Raw genomic sequence first — 19196 nt, forward strand, 5'->3', positions numbered from 1 at the left:
AAGTACAGGAATAGGCATAGTGACCGGATCTGTGATTTCATGCAGGTGAGCACTTTCTTTGTAACTTACAATCTTAGAAAACTGCCTACAGCACTGAGGTTAAGTGACTTGCCAAGGACCACACAGTCAGCATAGGTCAGAGGTAGGAACTGAAGCAGGCCCTCAATCTACACTGCCATACTGTGTCTCAGACTCTGGGCCTACTTCCATACAAGGTACTAAGTAAATAAAAAATATCAAAGGCTTATTTCAGAAGATTTTACATTGAATGATAATACCCTAGTTAGTATCATTTTACCTGCAAATTACAATTAGCATTCTTGGTCCTTTTATCTTAGAAGATCTTAATACATTCATCTAGATGAAAATAAAAGAATCTTCTGAAAATACTGGACACTAGTCAATGGTAGTGATTTTGCTCAATGTTTCTCTATGTAGGGGTCAGCTGCCTTTTAACAGATGTGCCCAAATTCTTCTCACCTTCCTTTTGGCATGCTGGGGAAGGCATTTGTGAATGAGACAGGGAATCTGATTATAAACCCAGAGACTACTGGTGTTCAAAGCTCCCAGGAGATAGGAACAAGCATCTGACATGCCAATAAAAACAAGTACTCATGCCACAGGAAAGTTGCCAACCTCTGGTCTAATATTTTGGTCTCATTTGTTTTCATGATACTCCAATGAAGTAAACATAATTGTTAGCTATCAAACAGGGAACTGAAGTTTGTTTCATAAGATTAAGGGCCAAAATGAATTAAAGTCAAAGTTTAAATAGCACTTTTTAGTTGCAATGAAAGCTATGCTTAGAAATAATGGAAAGAACTTGGGAAAAAAATTACTGTCCTCCATCCCCAAATAATCAGCAGATGCTGACTAGGACAGTAAGTAGTTATTGACACTAATTCTGCTTCTGTTCTTTTTTTTTTCTTCTGCTTTTGTTGCACTAGGTTGATTCACTCAATATTAACAGATGACATGTTTACAGATTTTTTTTTAAACCAGTTACAACATCTTGACATTTTAATATCATTTCTATCTAGAATCTTGAAGTAAATCGGCTATACTAGATTGAGCACTGGAACTTAATCATGATCAAAATGTAAGAAAATTCTGGAACTTATAACACAGGACGGTTTATTATTATATTTGGATCTTAAGAAATGATTAGATAATAAATTAGGACACAGGCATATATTTTTGTATTTCTTAATTTATACTGTCTACAATTTGGATCCATATTTTGAGTCTCATATTTTGGGATTATATGTTTCTTGCTGGTCCTTAATTTTTGTTCTTAGCCTCAGTTCTGGTTCTCATTCAACCAGTATTTTGGAAACTGGGGTAGTGGGAAAGATGATATGGAACCCTGGTATATCGGTATTATGGGTTATCAAATATTTTGGCTTGAAGGAGATATAAAGTAATGACTTGTAATCATAAAGAGAAAAATATGTGATCAACTCATTACATTCTTCTTCTCTAATGAAGTCATCATTTAACAATTTAACCCTTTACTGATGCTTAACTACTCACCATTAAACACTTCATTAAATTCTCCTGGGGGAGCATGAGTGATGAACTTGGCAGCTATCCGTACCTACAGGAAAAGCAGAAAATTAATGATTACTAATTACTGGTACGAATATAAATGGTCAATATGTTAATATACATCTGAGTTAATTATGGGGTACATATCTTTGTCTAATTATTCTATCTTTAAGAGAAAAGATAAATTTTCATCACAGAATAATATATTCAGGAAAATGGACTTTAATTCTTTTTTTCTCTTTAGCCTCTAGAATAAAAACTCACATATGTCTGTATTTTACTTACTATCTCTTAGGTTTTAACTTCAGAAAATGTCCAGAGGTTATTAGTTTCTAAATGAATCAGACAGGATGAAAATCCTAGGGGATATAGTTCCCCCTACAGTTTGGAAACATTTACTTCATGAATGTGCATTTGCTTCCCCAAACCGCGCCCCCCCCCCCCAGATGGAGTGGTGGGGTTGAGGTGAGGGTAAGGGGTAGGCAACACCATAGGGACAGTGGAGTGAATTCTCTGCAAACAAGGTCAGTCAATAAACATTCATTAAGGGCCTACTATGTGCTAGGAAGTGTTACACTTTGGGGATACAAATAAGAAAAAAGACAGTCCTTGCCCTCAAGGAGCTTCAGATCTAAAGGGGGAAGACAATACTCAAAAGGAAACTGAACAGGAAAGGCAAAAGGAGAGGATGAAGGAGAGAAGGTACCAGGGGCTAGGAATGGCGAAGTTAGTGTCAAAATAGGGCACCTAGGTGAGAAATGAGGAGGCACCAATATTCTGTACTTTTAAAAATATGCAGAATGTGTGTGTGTGTGTGTGTGTGTATGTGACTAAGGCCCACTACTAACAATTCAAGAGCAATTTGGAACAGAACCCTCTCCTCACTTAATGTTCTATAGGAGCCACTGTAAGCACCAAAAAGAAAATACAAATACTGTAGAACTGTTGTTGGACTCCTAACTTGTAATCTTTCTTGGGTCTACAAGCTGCTTGTGTATACAGTATTAAGTATTTGGTATACAATCTGGCAACATCTACAGATTACAGTAACAATATTAATTATCAACTACGATATCTTTTAGAGGTTGCAGGAATCATTGTGACACATCAGCAAAATAAGGATTGTTGGAGATTTTCTAACATTTGATACAATGGTATGAAAATCAATCATTTTCACATTTATATAAAGACATTTTTACATTTATGTATAGGACAAATGATCAAAATCTAAGCGATGGAAGGGATCTCAAAGGTTATCCAACTTCCCCTTGAAGAAAACTAGTGATGTGGAACCCACTATCTTGTGGACAGCTCTATATGGACATTTTTCCTCATAGTGAGCAGAAAATCTAAATTTGCAACTCTCGTCCATTATTGCTAGGTCTCCCCCTATGAAGACAAGAGTAAAATGTAGAATCTTTCTTTCATAGGGTAGCCCTTCAATTACCTGAAGATAATGTGTAGCTCTTAAGTCTATTTTTTTTCAAGCTGAACCTCCCTTGTTTTGTTCCTTAACTGACCCACATATGGCATGATCTTTAGTGTTCTCACTCTCCTGGTCAACAGCCTTCTTAAAACATGGAATCCCAAGTATAACAGATGTGGTCTGATCAGGGCACGGACTATTCAAGAGATAGGGAAGGCCCTCCATGCTGGACACCATGCTTCTTCTGCGTAAAAGCACATCTCTGAATAGGAAAAGAGCATTTTCTCAATTTAAGTATTTTCCGGTCTCAAAAACAACTGGAAATGCTGGTTGTTTCCACCAAATGGGTATCGCTTATAGAGTTAGAACTTTTGCTAATTAGAAAATACATTTTTGTTGGAGGTCAATGAAGAGTCTTAGGGAAAGGCATGTTGAACATCAACAGAAGACTTGTAGAGCACAGGGCAACTCCACTAGATGTCTCTTGGTTTATAAAAGTTCTGTTCAATAAGCATTTATTCAGTTCTCACTAGGTACAACTGGAGATATTAGGAAAAAAAACCATTATCTGCCCTAAAGAATTTATATTTTTTTGAGGGAAAGATGTATACAAATAAGTGAATATAAAATAATTTTAGGAGGGAGAGAGTGCTAGTAACTGAGGGGATCAAGGAAGGCTTATTATCAAAGGACATAGCACCCAACTTGAGCCCTGAAGGAAGCTAGGGATTTTAAGAAGAAATGAAGATCACAGGATCCTAGATCTAGATCTGAAAGTTAACTTAGAAGCTATTTAGTTCAACCTCCACATTTTACAAATGAGAAAACTGAGGCCTAAGAAAGTTAAACAACTTGCTCAAGGTGATACAAGCAGGAAGCATCAATAGCAGAATATTAACCTAATTCCTCTGACTCCTGCAAAACCATGTTCTTTCCACTCTACTACACTGCCTTCCTATATTACATTTCCTGCAACAGCACAGGTAGGGGATCACATGTCCAGTTCAAGGAACAGCTAGGAAGACAATTTGGCTGGAGTATAAATTGCAAAACGGGGAATGACAGCACCACTGCCTATAGGAAAATCTTTCCTGGTCCTCTAAGCTGCTGGTACCTTTCCTTCTAAGGCTACCTTCCACCTACTCTGTGTGGGCTCTCACTAGAGTATAAGTTTCTTGCAGGCAAGTGCTGTTTGCTTCTTTTTATCTCCAAAATGGAACGAATCTATTTCCAAGGCCTTTGAAGGCATCATGGTTCTGTTCTGCCTTAACCCATTTGCTAGGATGTTTTATTGTTTCAGTTGTGCCCAACTCTCCATGACCCCATCTTAGGATTTTCTTAGCAAAGATATTGGAGTGATTTGCCATTTCCTTCTCCATCTTATTTTACAGATGAGGAAAACTGAGGCAAATAGCATTAAGCGACTTGCCACATAGCCAGTATCCTCCAGATTCCAGGGCTGGAGCTCTAGTCCTACATTCTAGTCCTACATCTAGTCGCTCAATTGCTCAAATGTAATTACAATTCTGCTGTTCTCTGGACTCTTGTATCTGTATTACTAAGTTCCTACTCAACTTTGATCTTTTCATCAGAAATGCTTTTAAAATCCTCTAGGCAATTAAAAGTCTATTTTTCTTCCCTCTTGTAGAAATATACTAATATCTCTATATGGCGAATCATTCTTTGTTGTTAAGTCTAGCTAGCTCTTGTCCTCACAACACTGTACTCCAGATACAGAGCAAACCACCAGGTCTTGTGTGATCCTGACTGCATTTCCTTGGTACTTGAACCCTTTCTGGATGCTTACAGCATATTTTCTTTGATGTGAGAAATCTGGGTTTTGGCTATGATATCCCTGGAACTTTTCCTTTTGGAGTTTCTTTCAGGAGGTACTTCATGGATTCTAACTTTATTTTGCCTTCAGATTCAAATACACTTGAGCAGTTTTCATTTATGATTTCCTGAAATACAGTGTCCAGGATTTTTATTTTTTTAAACCATTGTTTACATTGTTACAATAAATGAAAAACCATGTTTTTCATTCATTTAGCCCAGTGATTCTTAAATCATCTCTGATTAACCCATTTTCCAGGTCATTTTAAAAAATTATCTTGCATATTCTTCCATTCGTTTTAATCTTTTAATTTTGTCCCTGGAGTCAGATTTCTGACTGGTCTATAGCCTAGTTCTTAGGGAGTCTGTTACTTGGTTAAGGACAACCACTTCCTCTTCTAAGCTATTTATCCTCCTCCAGATTCTCTGCTCCAGAGTTATTATTTCATTTTTTAGTTCATTTCATCTCTTCTAGGCATTCATGTAGTCCTTTAAGAAAATCCATTTATTCCTTTGTGTCACAGCTTGAGTTGTCACAAAATTACTAGCTCCTTCTGAGGGTTACTAGATCTAATTAAAAAAATATACCTGCCAGTGTTTTCTTTAATTTAGCCATTTCTACAGCTTTAGTTTCTGAACTGAGGCTCTGTGCCAGGGGCAGGCTGTGTTCCCACTTGTGCTTTGTGTCTTACCTTCAGTCATTTGTGTTCTCATGCTGACCTTCCCCTCCTGTGGTTAGCACTCCTTGGATCTCTGAGGTTCACAGTGTTTGGGACCTTAGAGCCCCTAGACTTAGGCTGAACACTAGCTGCTGCTTAAAAAGATTTCCAGGGTTTTTCACCCGTGGATACGTGCGGGCGAGTGCACACGAGCTTGTGCTTGCCCTTGGCGAGGGAGAGCGAGCCTCCATCTCTGATGCCCCTGGGCACAGAGTCTTGCAAGCCTCTCTGGTCCGCCTCTAAGTCATTCGGGGAGTCTGCCAGCTGGTTTGCCTAAGCCTGCTCTGGCTCTTTTGGTTGCCCCCTTTTCTACTGCCCTTAGGCATCTGGCTGGCGTTCTACGTAGTTCTGAGGTAGAAAAAGTCACTTAATGTAGTTTCTAATTGGATTTTTTGATCATTATTTGGCCCAGGGCAAATTTCAGGTGTTTGCTACAAATTTACGTTACATAATCTTAACAGGTCTCCCAATTGAACACTGTAATCCTTTTAGACCTCCCTAACAGATGTGCTCTCCCTCTTCCCATAATGGCTATTCCAAATCTGTCCATCCCTCTTCACATCTCCCAGTACACCCCAACCCTCTCAGCTGAGAAACTCACTGTAGACTTTATTCAAAAAACTGAGGCCGTTTGACAACAGCCCCCTCATCATCTTACATCTCTAGAAAGACTTACTATCTTCACCTTCACCCTTGCCTCTCACAAAGAGGTGGCCCTTTTTCTGGCTCACAAAATCCCCACTAAACGCATCTTTAATCCTATTTGATACCATCTTTTCCAGCAGATCATTCCCTCTATCATTTCTACTCCATAATCTTCGATCTCTCCCCATCTATTAGATCCTGCCTTACTGCTTACAAATATGCCCACGTGTTGTCCCTCATCCCTGCTATTTGCCCCCATCTCTCCTCCCCTTCTAGGCTAAACTCCTTGAGAAAGCCTTCTATACTCCAATTGAGTCAAAAGATATGAACTATCTTTCTGAGAAGGAAGACCAAGCTACCAACAGCAATTTGGAAAAAAATGCTCTAAATCACTAATAAATAATAATAATAATAATAATAATAATAATAATAATAATAATAATAATAATAATATAATAGAAATGCAAATTAAAGCAACTCTGAGGTTCCATCTCACACCCATCAGATTGGTAAAGTTGACTGAAAACTCCAATTCATTCTCTTTTTCAAGCAATGGATCCCAAAGTGTCACTGAATATAACAGCATATTTATATGGTTATAAGCATAAGGGATGGGAAGTGAGAGGGGTTTTAGCGAAATCAGGAGTGGGGAGAGCAGAACCTTCAAAGATACATGCAACATTCAAACTGGGCCACTGAGTCTTGAGGTCCTGAGGAAAAGGGGGTGTTGGTATGAGATTATACAATGCAGCGGCCCAAATAAAATAAGAACACATGTATGACCACCTTCACGGGAAGTAGATGAGGGAGGGAGACAGTTATGCCTATCTGAGGGAGACGGATTCCTGTGCCTTGGGCAGGATGGATAGTCCAAGGAAGAGATAATTAGTGGCCCCGGGTGCCTTACAAACCAGTTCTGTAAGTTTTGGAAGTTTATACCTAACAATAGATTTCTTTTTCCTTCATCATAAAACAAGTTAACCAGGCCCTTCTTGTGTCTAACACAAGAAAATATTTTAGTGTATTAAGGTAGTCCATGGATAGCATATAAAACATAAAGCAATTCAATAAATGGGGAAGCAGGTAAATGAAACGTGCAGATATAAATAAACAATGCCACTAAGTTTCAGGGCAACAATGACAGTAGCAGCAATAAAATTCAAACTTACGCAGTACATTTCCAATAACGACCCCGTGAAATAAGTACTGTAAGTATTATCTCCATTTTATAGATGAAACTGAATCTCAGCACAGATAAATGACTTGTCCAAGGTCACACAACTAATAAATGGTGGAGCCACGACTGAATTCAGGAAACATTTAAGTGTCTATGAGAGACAATATGCTCAAACCCAGATTTTTCCTGACTTCAAAACCATTGCTCTTTATACCATATCACACTGCCTCAAAAAGTAAAGGATAATAAAAGAAGTGGCTGAATCTAGGACTGTGTTCTTACTGGGGAGGCAAAGTATTTTGTTTCAACAGTAATTAGAAAGGGCTTGACTGCTCTGAATCTGCACTTAATTCATTACTGACCTCTAGAGTCCTACCTTTGCCACATTAGCCCTTCCTTACACAATGTTGGAACACCACGACCTATGAGGAAGTGGGAGCCCACCCCAGCTAACTGAGCTAGATCTTACCCCATTCTCCTCAAGATTACTATTAGCACAATATTGGCTATGCTGAACATGACCAGAATTACACAGCTGTTTCTATGTAAAAACATATATTTTAAGTTCAAACAGTGAATTTACAAATAAAATTTTAGATTTCAGTCCTTTCATAAAGTAGGAATTCAATCATTTAGCATATCCTAGAATCTATCAAAATATTTGCACACTTTTGCACTCTACCCCTCATGGTATTTTCTGAATCCTAAAGATTATCTTAAAAACATGAACTGATATAGACTTTGAATTATCTTCAATATAAAAATCTATTAAGATAAACTGAGCTAAAGCATCATTACTAGAAGGTAGGATGGAGAAGTAAAAGAATAAAAAAATTGGTAAAATATTTTAAAATGGCAAAAAATAAAACAAAATAAAAACACCAGTCAAAGAAAAGTCTTCATTTTGGCATTTACTAGCTATATGATCTTGGGAAAGTCACAATCTCCCCAAACCTCAGTTTCCTTATCTAGAGACTAGGGATATACTTATACTACCAACCTCACAGTAAATTGGTAAGAGGACAATGTTTTGTAAACCTCAAAGCCTTATATAAATCTGCATTGTAATAAAAATGATGATGATGATTTATATGGAAACAGAACCCTAGGCCTGTGTCATTCTGTTTATACTTCTAGAAAGCTTGACATTACTGCAAAGTCTGTGGCTAGATCGGGATGCTTACCTAATGATATGAAAAGAAATCTTGCTTCCCTCTAGGCAGAAAAGTAAAAGGCTTTTACTACTGGCTTATGTAATTTTTGACATTATCAATTAATATTTTACCTCTCTCTGAATATTCTGGAGAAGGCTGTCGTCTCAGAAGTTTGCCTTTGAAAGTATGGATAAATAATTCTGTAGATTCATCATTCTCCCAAACGTCCATGCTCTTACTTCTTTATCTGCATACCTCTTAACTGTTTGATTCTGTGCCTCCTATCTTTTGATTCTGTTTCCACAAGATGATAAAAAGTTTTGCTTTGTACCATATTTGGAGAGATTTTTGCTATCCTGACAAGACTTGGGATTGAGGTGGGTCTCTCATGTAGCCACACGTAATCAATAAAATATATTTTGGCCATTCAGTTAACAGCTAGCTATTGGTGGATTACCTCCTTAATATACTTAAAAGGAGCATCATGCTGATAATAATCACATTTACCTAGTATTTAGAATCTAGGATAAAAGGTGTGACTTTCATTCTCACAAAGCAGCAGACTGTTGGGAGGGGCAATTTTGGAGCTAAGAAGAATTGGGCCCAAGTCTTACTTCTTTGCCTCTCTGACTCTGTCTCTCTTGCACACACATCACATGACCTGCTAATGTACAACCATGGAATAGTTTCTACACTAGGAGTTACCCAAACTGATGAAACTGCATGTCACATAAAGAAAGAGAGGCAGTAGAGGGTTCAACTAGTTTAAACAAAGTTTTGCAAGATACCCAACCAGGCAAAGTCATCTCAAGAGGTGGGCATTCAAGGACGAAAACGTACTAAGTGCTGGGGATACAAAGCCAGTCCCTGTTTTCAAAGAGCTCAAAGTGTACTGGGGGTGGGGTGGAGACATATAAACAAGATATGTATCTATATCTATATGTAGATATATTTATATGATATTTGTAAATAATCAACAGAAGAATGATACTAGATTTAAGAAGGATCAGGAGAAGGCTCCCAACTTTTAGCTGGGACTTGAAGCCAGGAGGCGCAGATGAGGAAGATCATTTTAGGCATAAGGGCCAGTGAATGAAAATGGCTAGGGTCAGGAGATGGAGTATCTTTGTTTGAAGAATAGCATGAAAGACAATGTCACTGGACTGTAAGATGTAAAAGACTAGAAAGGTAGGTAGGAGCAAGGCTTTGAACACTAAACAGAGAGTTTTATTTGACTGTGGAGATGACCGGAAACCAATAAAATTTATTGAGTGGAGGGAACGTGGTCAGATTTGTGGGACTTAAATCCACATTTTCTTGGCTCTGAGGTCAAATCTCAATCTACCCCACCATCTTGGTCCTCCTCCTACATGACAAACACTGCAGATAGGTAACTAGTTCCATAACTAAACGGGTGAAAGTGATAGACTAGAGATGTATGTAATGCATGTGAGAAACCGCTCAGCAGCTGCTACTCACTATTACAAAAGCCAATCTTTTTTAATACCGACATTTTCCTGTTAATGCTGTGAATCACAGAACACATGATCTTAATATAAAGATGCATGGTAAGGGGCTGCAGCTTATTTACATTTCCAATGATAACATGTAAAAGATGCAATTAAGAATAACTGTAAAAGCAAGTAGGCTAGTCATAAAATGAGAGTGAGCGAAAACATGGAATGCCCAAGTATCCCACTGGTGTACAGACAATATTAAAGGAACCAAAAGGCCTCTAGCAAATTAGGTGGATACACTATGGAGGATTTATGAAAAAAATTAGAGAAGAATGGGCAAATAAGAAGGCATGGAGGAATAATAGTCTATACCAGAGGAGGAAGTATTCACACAGATAAGATCACATATCAAAATACAACTCAAAACATACTGCAACCCAGCACAAACCAAACAAAACCTAAATACTTTCTAAACCTACTAAATTAGAACAGGATATTCTCAGAACCAAAATGATTTCATTCTATTCAAATCTCTGCCTTAGCCGGTGTGATAAGCCATACTCTGGTAACTGTTTAACAGCTAACATTTATGATTAGCATGTTGTTAGGGTTACCAAATACCATTTTCATATGCTAAGCAACTCTTTATAAACACACCCTGCTCTTATTAAGCATATCAGGGACAACATGCAACTTTCTCTTATTAACATGCAGCTTTTTAATAGCTGATATGTCGATTGTTACATACATTACAAGAAGAAGCAAAATTTGTACCTGAATATTCCTACCTCCAAGGTCACAGAATTTCAGTTAGCAGCCTCAGTACTCACCTTAGTTTAATCTACAGCTATGAAAGAACTGCCATTATAATATACCCTGACTGGGGGGTTTCTCTGAATTGTTTCTCCAAAACTTTCATAAATTGTGTCTTATTTCCTTAAGACTCTATTGACTGAGCCACCTAATCTGATAAATCAACCCAACCTTCTCAAGAAACATTTTCATTTTAACAGGGGCTTTTAAAGTCTTTAAAAGTCTTTCATTTTAACATGGGTTTTTTAAGTCTTAACCAAAAGAAGTAAATACTATGGAAACTGCAGGCACTGTAGCAGGGACAGTGGAGAAATACGTTTGGATGGGTTGGTCATTCATTCTCTTCAAATTATCAATCAATGATCACTCATTAAATACCTACCAAGTGCCAGGCACTATGCTAGATCCTGGGGATATAAATACACAAAATACAAATTCTCTATTAACAAGAAGCTTACATTTTAATGGGGGAGAGAAGTATATATATAAGTATATACACAATAAACACAAAGAAAATAAGCACAAATACAAAATAGTTAAAAACAAAGTAGTTTGTAAAGGAGGGCACAAGCATCTGCAGTGGGGGGAATCATGGAAATCTCTATGTAGAAGACAGCACTTAAGCTTTGTCTTGAAGGAAGAGATTATGATACTTTGTTTATAACCAGCACAATCTACCGCTAGGTGGATACTGGACACTTCATTTCTTAGAAACATTAAAAATTGGGGTAGCTAGGCGTCACAGTGGATAGAGCACCAGCCCTGAAGTCAGGAGGACCTGAGTTCAAATCCAGCCTCAAACACTTGACACTTACTAGCTGTGTGACCCTGGGCAAGTCACTTAACCCCAACTGCCTAAAAATTAAAAAACAAAACCAAACATTAAAAATGAGTATCACTCAGAAATCAATGGAGATGTGAGCAGGATGAAATACATAAATAAGGAATCACAAAGAACAGGCATAAAGGAGGGCATCAAACAAGTGTGTGATTGAAAAAAAATGGGCTAGTGATTTGGTAAAAGCAAAAGATGAGCAATGGATAGTCCACGTGCTTCACTGGTATCCTCCTAATATCAGAATAAATTAAGAAATGTACTTCCATGCAGGAGGAGGACTCAAACATCTAAACTGAAACTAAGTTGCAAAGAATTAAAAATAAATATTATCCAGAAGGCAATGGAGAGACATATAGTCGGTGTAAAGCTGTGACACACAACTAATAAGGAACAATGAAGAACTGGGGTAAAGGATATTATTAAAAAAAAAAGTCTGGTCACGGGACAAAACCAAGGGGAAATCAATGGATAATTCCTCTAGTCCAGTGATATCTTTGGATGTCACAAGAAAGAAGGGTACAGCTCCAGCACACCAGGTGGAGTCCGTGAGTTGAATTTATAGTGAGACACGGACATGAGTTTTGAGAGCTGAACTGGCATGGCTAAGCTGTGACCTTACACTGTTGGAAGGAACTTCCACGCTGATGTGATCAGAAACCCATGAGTGATATTATTATATCCAAGAACATTTTTTTCAGCCAGACTACTTTTCTGATCTTCCAGAAAATTCAATGGGAATATAGAAAATTCAAACAAAATTTCACTTTACAATAAATTTTTCTGGAATTCTTCTTTTATACATCGAAGGTGAGAAAACCACATGGGATATATATGGGATTTATTTTCCCCTGACAGCATCAAAACGAGAGCTTTGAAAGAGGTTTTAAGGTTTTTATTATCTAAATTTCAAAGCAACACACTGAACATTAACATCTATCTTGGAAGCTGCACAAAAATACTTAGAACAGAACAGAGAGGAATTAGCTAAAGTAGTCAGAGGTATTTATTTTTTGGCCAGTCAGTCATTATTTTCAAACAAAGTTGTCTTCTTTATGTCACACACTTATTTCAAGAAATAAATTACAAAATGGTGGAAACAGGCTATACACAGTCTATAAATTTGCCTATTTCAAGCATTCTAATTATAGTGTTTTGTCATTTCACCCTATCATACAGAATATTTGGCAACTATGTTCATACTTACATCAGTGAAACCAGAAGTGATACCTTACTTTTTTTTTTAATTAAAAAAAATTATTATCAATGATTGGAACCATCCTTTGTATCAAAGAAGTCTAGTCAACTAAAATAAAACCAACATATAGACTGTGTCTGATAATACGTGCCTTATTCTGCACCTACACCAAAGCATCTCTTTGTAAGAGAAGGTTATGTTTTGTCATTAGTTCCATGAAGTCAATGACCACGTTCTTGTTCTCGTTTACGTTACTGTAGTCGTGTGAATAGTTCTCATTCAACTTACTTTGTTCTTTATCCATTCATAATTATCTTGCCAAGTTTTTCTGAATTTGCAGCTTCCTAATTTCTTATACTGTCACAATTCTCTTCAAATGCTACGATCTGTCATGCCACCATCAAGGGATATCTATTTTGCCTCCAGTTCTTTACTCCCACAAAAATGCTGCTATATATTATCTTTTTGTACACACAGGACCTTTCCCCTTGTCTTTGGCCTCCTGTGGGTGTAGGACCAAAGAGCATGTAGATAGCTTCTCTCCTCTCCTTTCCTCTCACAGTTCCATAGCATATTTTCCAAAATGGAGAGAACAATTTATAGCACCGACATCAGTACGATATCTCTAACATTTATCCTTTTTGTCTTGTCAAATTGTGAAACTTCAGAGTTGTTCAAATTTCACTTACTGACAGTGATCTGGAGCACTCTTTCATATAGCTGATAGTTTGCATTTCTTCTTTCGAAAAAATGCTTGTTCAGATATTTTGACAATTTATGTACTGAAGAATCTTCCTGTCTTAGGACTACGACTAGAAGCATCTTTGCAAATTTCTGCACTTTCAGCTTCCTGGTTTATTTGAAAAGATCGTGACCATTTCAGGTAAAAATGCAGAACTTGAAAGAGCCCACTTCCTCTTTGTTAAAGGCATAAAACTTCAGCAGTTACAGCTAAGAGACTCACTGGTTTCATTAGTTTTTTCAGATAAATGCATACAAGCGAAAGAGAAGCCCCTATCAACCAATAAATCCCAAGTTCTAACTCTTTTGGAAAATATTATTTTAGCACTTATTTCAGAAAAATCAGATTATGAAATGACTAAAAGTAATAAAAATATACTTAGTATGATAATGTTGTTATTACAAAAAACAATCCCTGGTTTTGCTGAATTGTGTTTTTCCTTTTTCTTTTTCAATCTTTGATACAAGGGAAGGTTTGCTGGTGGGGGAAGCAGAGAGGGAAATCTCTGCAAATACATGTGATGTCAAAACAAAATAATAAAATATATCTTCACATTTCCATGGGTTTTTTTTTTTGTTTTTTGGTGAGGCAATTGGGATTAAGTGATTTGCCTAGGGTCACACAGCTAGTAAATGTCAAGTGTCTGAGGCTGAATTTGAACTCGAGGTCCTCCTGGCTCCAAGGCCAGAGCTCTATCCACTGCATCACCTACCTGCCCCTAAAATATATCCTCTTCTCTCAAAAAAAAATGCCCCCAAACCCTCCCCTCTTAAACCTTCTCTGTTTATAATCTACACCAAACCAAATGTAGGTAAGGTCATAATTCAAAAGAGGAAAACAGATCATAAAACTCAGATTTTCCTGCAAAGAAAAACTGGAAAACAAATCAAGGGCTCAAAATTATTTTGTTTAGCTTTTTTTTTTAACCAGTTTTAATGTCACAATTGTGAATATGACAGAAGACTAAAGTCTAATTAAAAGAATATTTTATCAACTTTAAGACATTCATAACCATAAACATACTAACCAAATAATATTTTCTTAATTTCTATTTCATTGGACTCAGAATATAGTTAAAAATGGAAAGAAAATGTTAAAATGAGTATGACTGATTACAGTGAGGCCACAGATACATTAAGCTATGTCAAGACCTCGTTGACTCTTCTGTGGAAAGAATTATGCATATTCTAATTGAATGAAACTTTAAGAACTTTTAGTAATGATTTACACAATAAGCCTGATACATAGTAGCACTTAATAAATGCTTTGTTAGGTAAGACAGGTATAATCCTCACTTAACAGATAAGGAAACTAAGAGGCTCAGATATTTGTTGAAGATCACACAGCTATAAATAGCTGTGGATGGCATTTATGTAGTACTTTAAGGTTTGCAAAGCACTTTACAAATATTATCTCATTTTATCCTCACAACCACCCCAGGAGGGAGGTGCTATTATTATCCCCATTTAACAGATGGGGAAACTAAGGAAGAAAGAGGTTAAGGGGATTGCCCAGGCTCACACAACTCTTTTGTGTCTCAGGCTGGATCTGCACTCAGGTTTTCCTGACTCTGGGTCCAATGCTCTACCCAATGAGCCACGTAACTACTGACAGCTAGTCAGTTTGAGACTTGGACTTGGATCTTTTGACTCCATGATACATCGTGTTACACTACAGGGAAGTGTTCTTTCTAACAAAATTATTTTATATCCCACAGAAAGAATGCTTTGTTTATCTGGTTATAAAGTATGTCCTGAAATATTTCCTCTAATCAATGAAATGAGTTTAGTGGAAATAGCCTCAAATCAAATCCCAGCTCTATGAACAGGCAGTTATGGGTGACTTAATCATTCTGAGCTTCAGTTCTCTGCGTAAAATTGAAAGTGAGAGTTGACAAGCATATAGTGAATGCCTACTATGTGACAAGCAAGTCCTGTGCTAGGCACTGGTGAGAAAGACAAATATTCATAAGAGTCTATGCCCTTCAGGAGCTGATGTTAAAATTTGTGTTCAATGCCTGTTACCTACCTCCACCAACAGGGCTGGTATGGGGAAAATAACTAGTTATTATTAAAAGCCATTTAATATAATAAAATACTTGATGGTGTTACCATATCCACAGTATGTTGTGAGAAGAGGCTCTGGAGTCTTTACAGTTCAACCTACAAATATCTGTTGAGAATCTCCATGGAAGGCACTGTGCCTGCTGCAATAGTTATTTCTCTGCAAACGAGTATATGTTACTTTTAAAATCCTTCATATCTTTTTTTGTTTGTTTTTTTGGTGAGACAATCAGGGTTAAGTGACTTGCCCAAGGTCACACAGCTAGTTAAGTGTCTGAGGCCACATTTGAATTCAGGTCCTCCTGACTCCAGGGCTACAGCTCTATCCACTGGACCACCTAGCTGCCCCAAAACCCTTCATATCTTACCATCACAAAAATTCCAACTTACATGAAAGAGGGGGAAAAAACCCTGATCCCCTAGTCACACAACAAAATGAAATACCTTCAAAAAGATCTTGAAAATTGAGTTAGAAAGGTGTGAAAGCCAGATGATTGCTAGCAATGTGATAATATAAAAAACCAAGATCAAAATCATACTGATTTGTTAGATTCTGGAACCTTGATAGTCATTTCTCAATTATCCACACTAATGGAGGGGTATATAGCATAATTAATCCGAAACTACTTCTACTTGTTTTAGAGTTTACCACGAAGTTTGGGGGGGGGTGTACGTGTATGTGTGTGTGTGTCCGTATGTGTGTGAGATCATTCGAGTGACCATAATTATATTCTGCTTATTCTGACATTATTAAATTAGACAATAGGGATATGCTTGGTGATGGGAAAAAGCAGCTCTGATATTAAAATCTGTTGTGGAATTTGCAATTAATATGAAGTCAGGAGCACTTGTTAACATAAAGAATGGCAAACTCAAAATCCAAAAAGATCCTGACGAGTTAAAATACAGGGCCAAACCTAACAACATTAGGGATAAATGCAAAATTTTGCACTTGAGTTCAAGAAATCAACTTTACAAGTATAAGATGAAGGAGGCATTAATAGATGCCAGTTCCTGTGAAAAAAGATCTGAAAGTTTCATAAGACTTCAAACTCATTAAGAAATGAATGATATGGCAGAAAAATAAGCTAATAGAATTTAAACAGCTTTAAGAAGCAGCTGTTTAGGACTAGGGAGGTGACAGGTCGATCATTTTCTGGCTTGGTCAGACACATACATACACATATTTAAGGCTTGCAAGGCCTTTTACAAACATCTCCTGTGACCCTACAACAATCTTGTGAGATAAGTTCTATGGATTTATCATCATCATTGTACATATGGTATCTTATAACTGGGTGATATTACGTGAATATTTCTTTAGCTTAGAGAAAACTATGGGGAGAAATAAAGAGGGGGCATGGTTGTTGCCTTCAAGCATTTGAAGGGTATCACCTAGAAGTGAAATGGCACCTGTTCTGTTTGGCCCCAGTAGGCAGAGAAGCAATTTGGGGAAATTTTAAAAAGTATATTTAGTCTCCATCTAAGGAAACATTTCCTAATAATTAAAGTTATCCTAAAGTTAAATGGGATAGTAGATTCCCTATCACCACAGGTGTGATAGGATGACCATTTATTGGTACACTGCAGAAGAGAGTCTGCCCAGGTACGAGTTAGATTAACTGGCCTCTGAGGATCTTTCCAACTCTTGAGATTGTGATATTTTATCAACTTTTGTGAATAACAATTAATTTAAACATTAGTCAACATATTTATTTAATAATCCTATATAACAAATGATTTCTCTGGTTTATGTTCTTAAAAATCATTCTCTATTAAAAATAAATAACAGATGGTATACTATATGTATAGTATATTCAAAGACATTTCAATTTGCTCTTATCAAATGAATTTCCCTAAATTATCAGTTTTAGATTCTCAAACCATTTTTAATTAAAAGGATATACTATGTCCCTTGTTTAGCACTCTCTAGTGCATAGTAGCTGACTAATGAATACTTGCTGAATGAGACTTACCCCACATGACAGGAAAGCAGCAAAATGCTAAAAGAGTATGTTTTGTGTACAACAGAATCTGTGAATGTCCAAATCCTTTTGCTGCACAGAAATTTTGCTGTAATTCTTACTTCATAAAATTAAGTTGGCCATTGTTTGGGGACTGGAAAAATTTTTATCAATGACTTGCATTTTAAGTTATCAGCATTAATAAGAACCAATTTTCAAATAAGAGAAATCTTAGTGCTTAAAGAGCACTTTAAAGATTTAAGTCTTCAGCATCAATTCAACTTCTATTGGAAAGCATGTGTGAGTCTATCCATGGAACCAGACCTAAGAAAACAGGTTCTACTTTTCAATCTTCTCTATTTTTGATACCTACCAATATTTAATGAGTCCCCACAGCATGTGTGAGGACTACAGCAGGAACTATCTAAAGATGCAGACCAAAAAAAAAAATCAGAAACCACCAGGAATTGAGCCATTCTCAGAAAAAGATCTCATCTCACACACCCAGTAACACGGCCTTACTTGTATCTAAATTTCTCAATACTTTCACAAGTGAAACATTAAGTTAACTTCAAACAGCTGGATCAAGGGTGAGAGAAAACGGGGGACAGAGCACCGAAGAGATGAAAAGCGTTCTTCTTTGACCCGGCCAACGGAGAGAGAAACGACGATTCAGTTCCTGTGTCCACCTTCTACTGGCTCCTCAAACTTACTAGATGTTAACGAGAATGGCAAAAAGACCTAAATTATCCGCTCTCCACCTTTTAAAGAAAGGATGCTCAAGAGCTACATCCCAAGGGTTCGGAGCCTGGCTCCCACGGAAGGTGAGCCTGGGCAGGGCTCCCTGAGGGCAGGCACCCACAGCCTCGCCCAGTCGAGGAGTCCCGACAGACAGTCTCAGTCCTTCCTGAGAAAGGAGGGGCGGAAAAAAGAAGAAAAATAAATAAATAAAATGCCACCCGGACCAGGAAGTGACTCGCCCAGCAAAAGCCCCTGTCACGCCTAGAACTTGGGGAGTGGGACGGGGTGAAGGGGAGGCCAGAAAACAGGAAGGGGAGGGGAGAGGTGTCATATCACGACTTGTCGCGACTTCCTCCCTCCCCCCATATTTTGAACAGCCCGCGGACAGTATTTAGCAGGGGAGACTCCCGGCCTTCTGGGGGCCGCTGTTGAGTGGCCGCAGGGAGGGGCAGCGGCTCGGGTCCCGCCGGGAAGAAGAGAGAGGAGGAATGGGGAACTGGGGCCCCCGAGAGGCGGCGGGGAGCCCCCGGGGGAGAAGCCAGACAAGGTGCGCGCCCCGACTTCTGCCCTGCCCCGCGCAGACCCTTCTGTCTGGGGGCCCCCATCAAAGCCCCGATCCAGCCGGGTCGAACCCCCACCCTGTCGAGTCTCCAGTGGGGGGTGAGGGGAGGCGAGGGGCAGTCCAGTACCTACCTTCTCCTCATCCGACACCCGATCCTCGAAGTCGGCCATCTTGGGCTGCTCTGGCCCAGCCCGGCGGCTCGCGCGAAGCAAGCCGGGAAGGAAGCGGGATGACTGAACCCAACGTAGGGGGTGGGGAGACTTCCGGAAACTCGGTCCGCTGCTGCGCCATGTTCGTTAAGGGCACTAAGCGGAAGACC

The 19196-nt window shown here is 38.2% G+C and overlaps 1 protein-coding gene across 1 annotated transcript in view; it reads right to left on the reverse strand.

Annotated features, from left to right (window-relative positions):
* Positions 1-19183, reverse strand: part of CAPZA1 (capping actin protein of muscle Z-line subunit alpha 1) — a 42814-nt gene extending 23631 nt beyond the window's left edge. The window contains 3 exon segments of the mRNA XM_021001868.2: positions 1534-1597; positions 19009-19138; positions 19140-19183. Of these exon segments, the coding sequence (XP_020857527.2) occupies positions 1534-1597; positions 19009-19138; positions 19140-19168 (223 nt within the window). The 5' untranslated portion in view covers positions 19169-19183.
* Positions 19184-19196: the final 13 nt, after the last annotated feature.

Source organism: Phascolarctos cinereus, unplaced genomic scaffold, assembly GCF_003287225.1.
Source record: "Phascolarctos cinereus isolate Bilbo 61053 unplaced genomic scaffold, phaCin_HiC Scaffold_5;HRSCAF=322, whole genome shotgun sequence".
Taxonomy (NCBI): Eukaryota; Metazoa; Chordata; class Mammalia; order Diprotodontia; family Phascolarctidae; genus Phascolarctos; species Phascolarctos cinereus.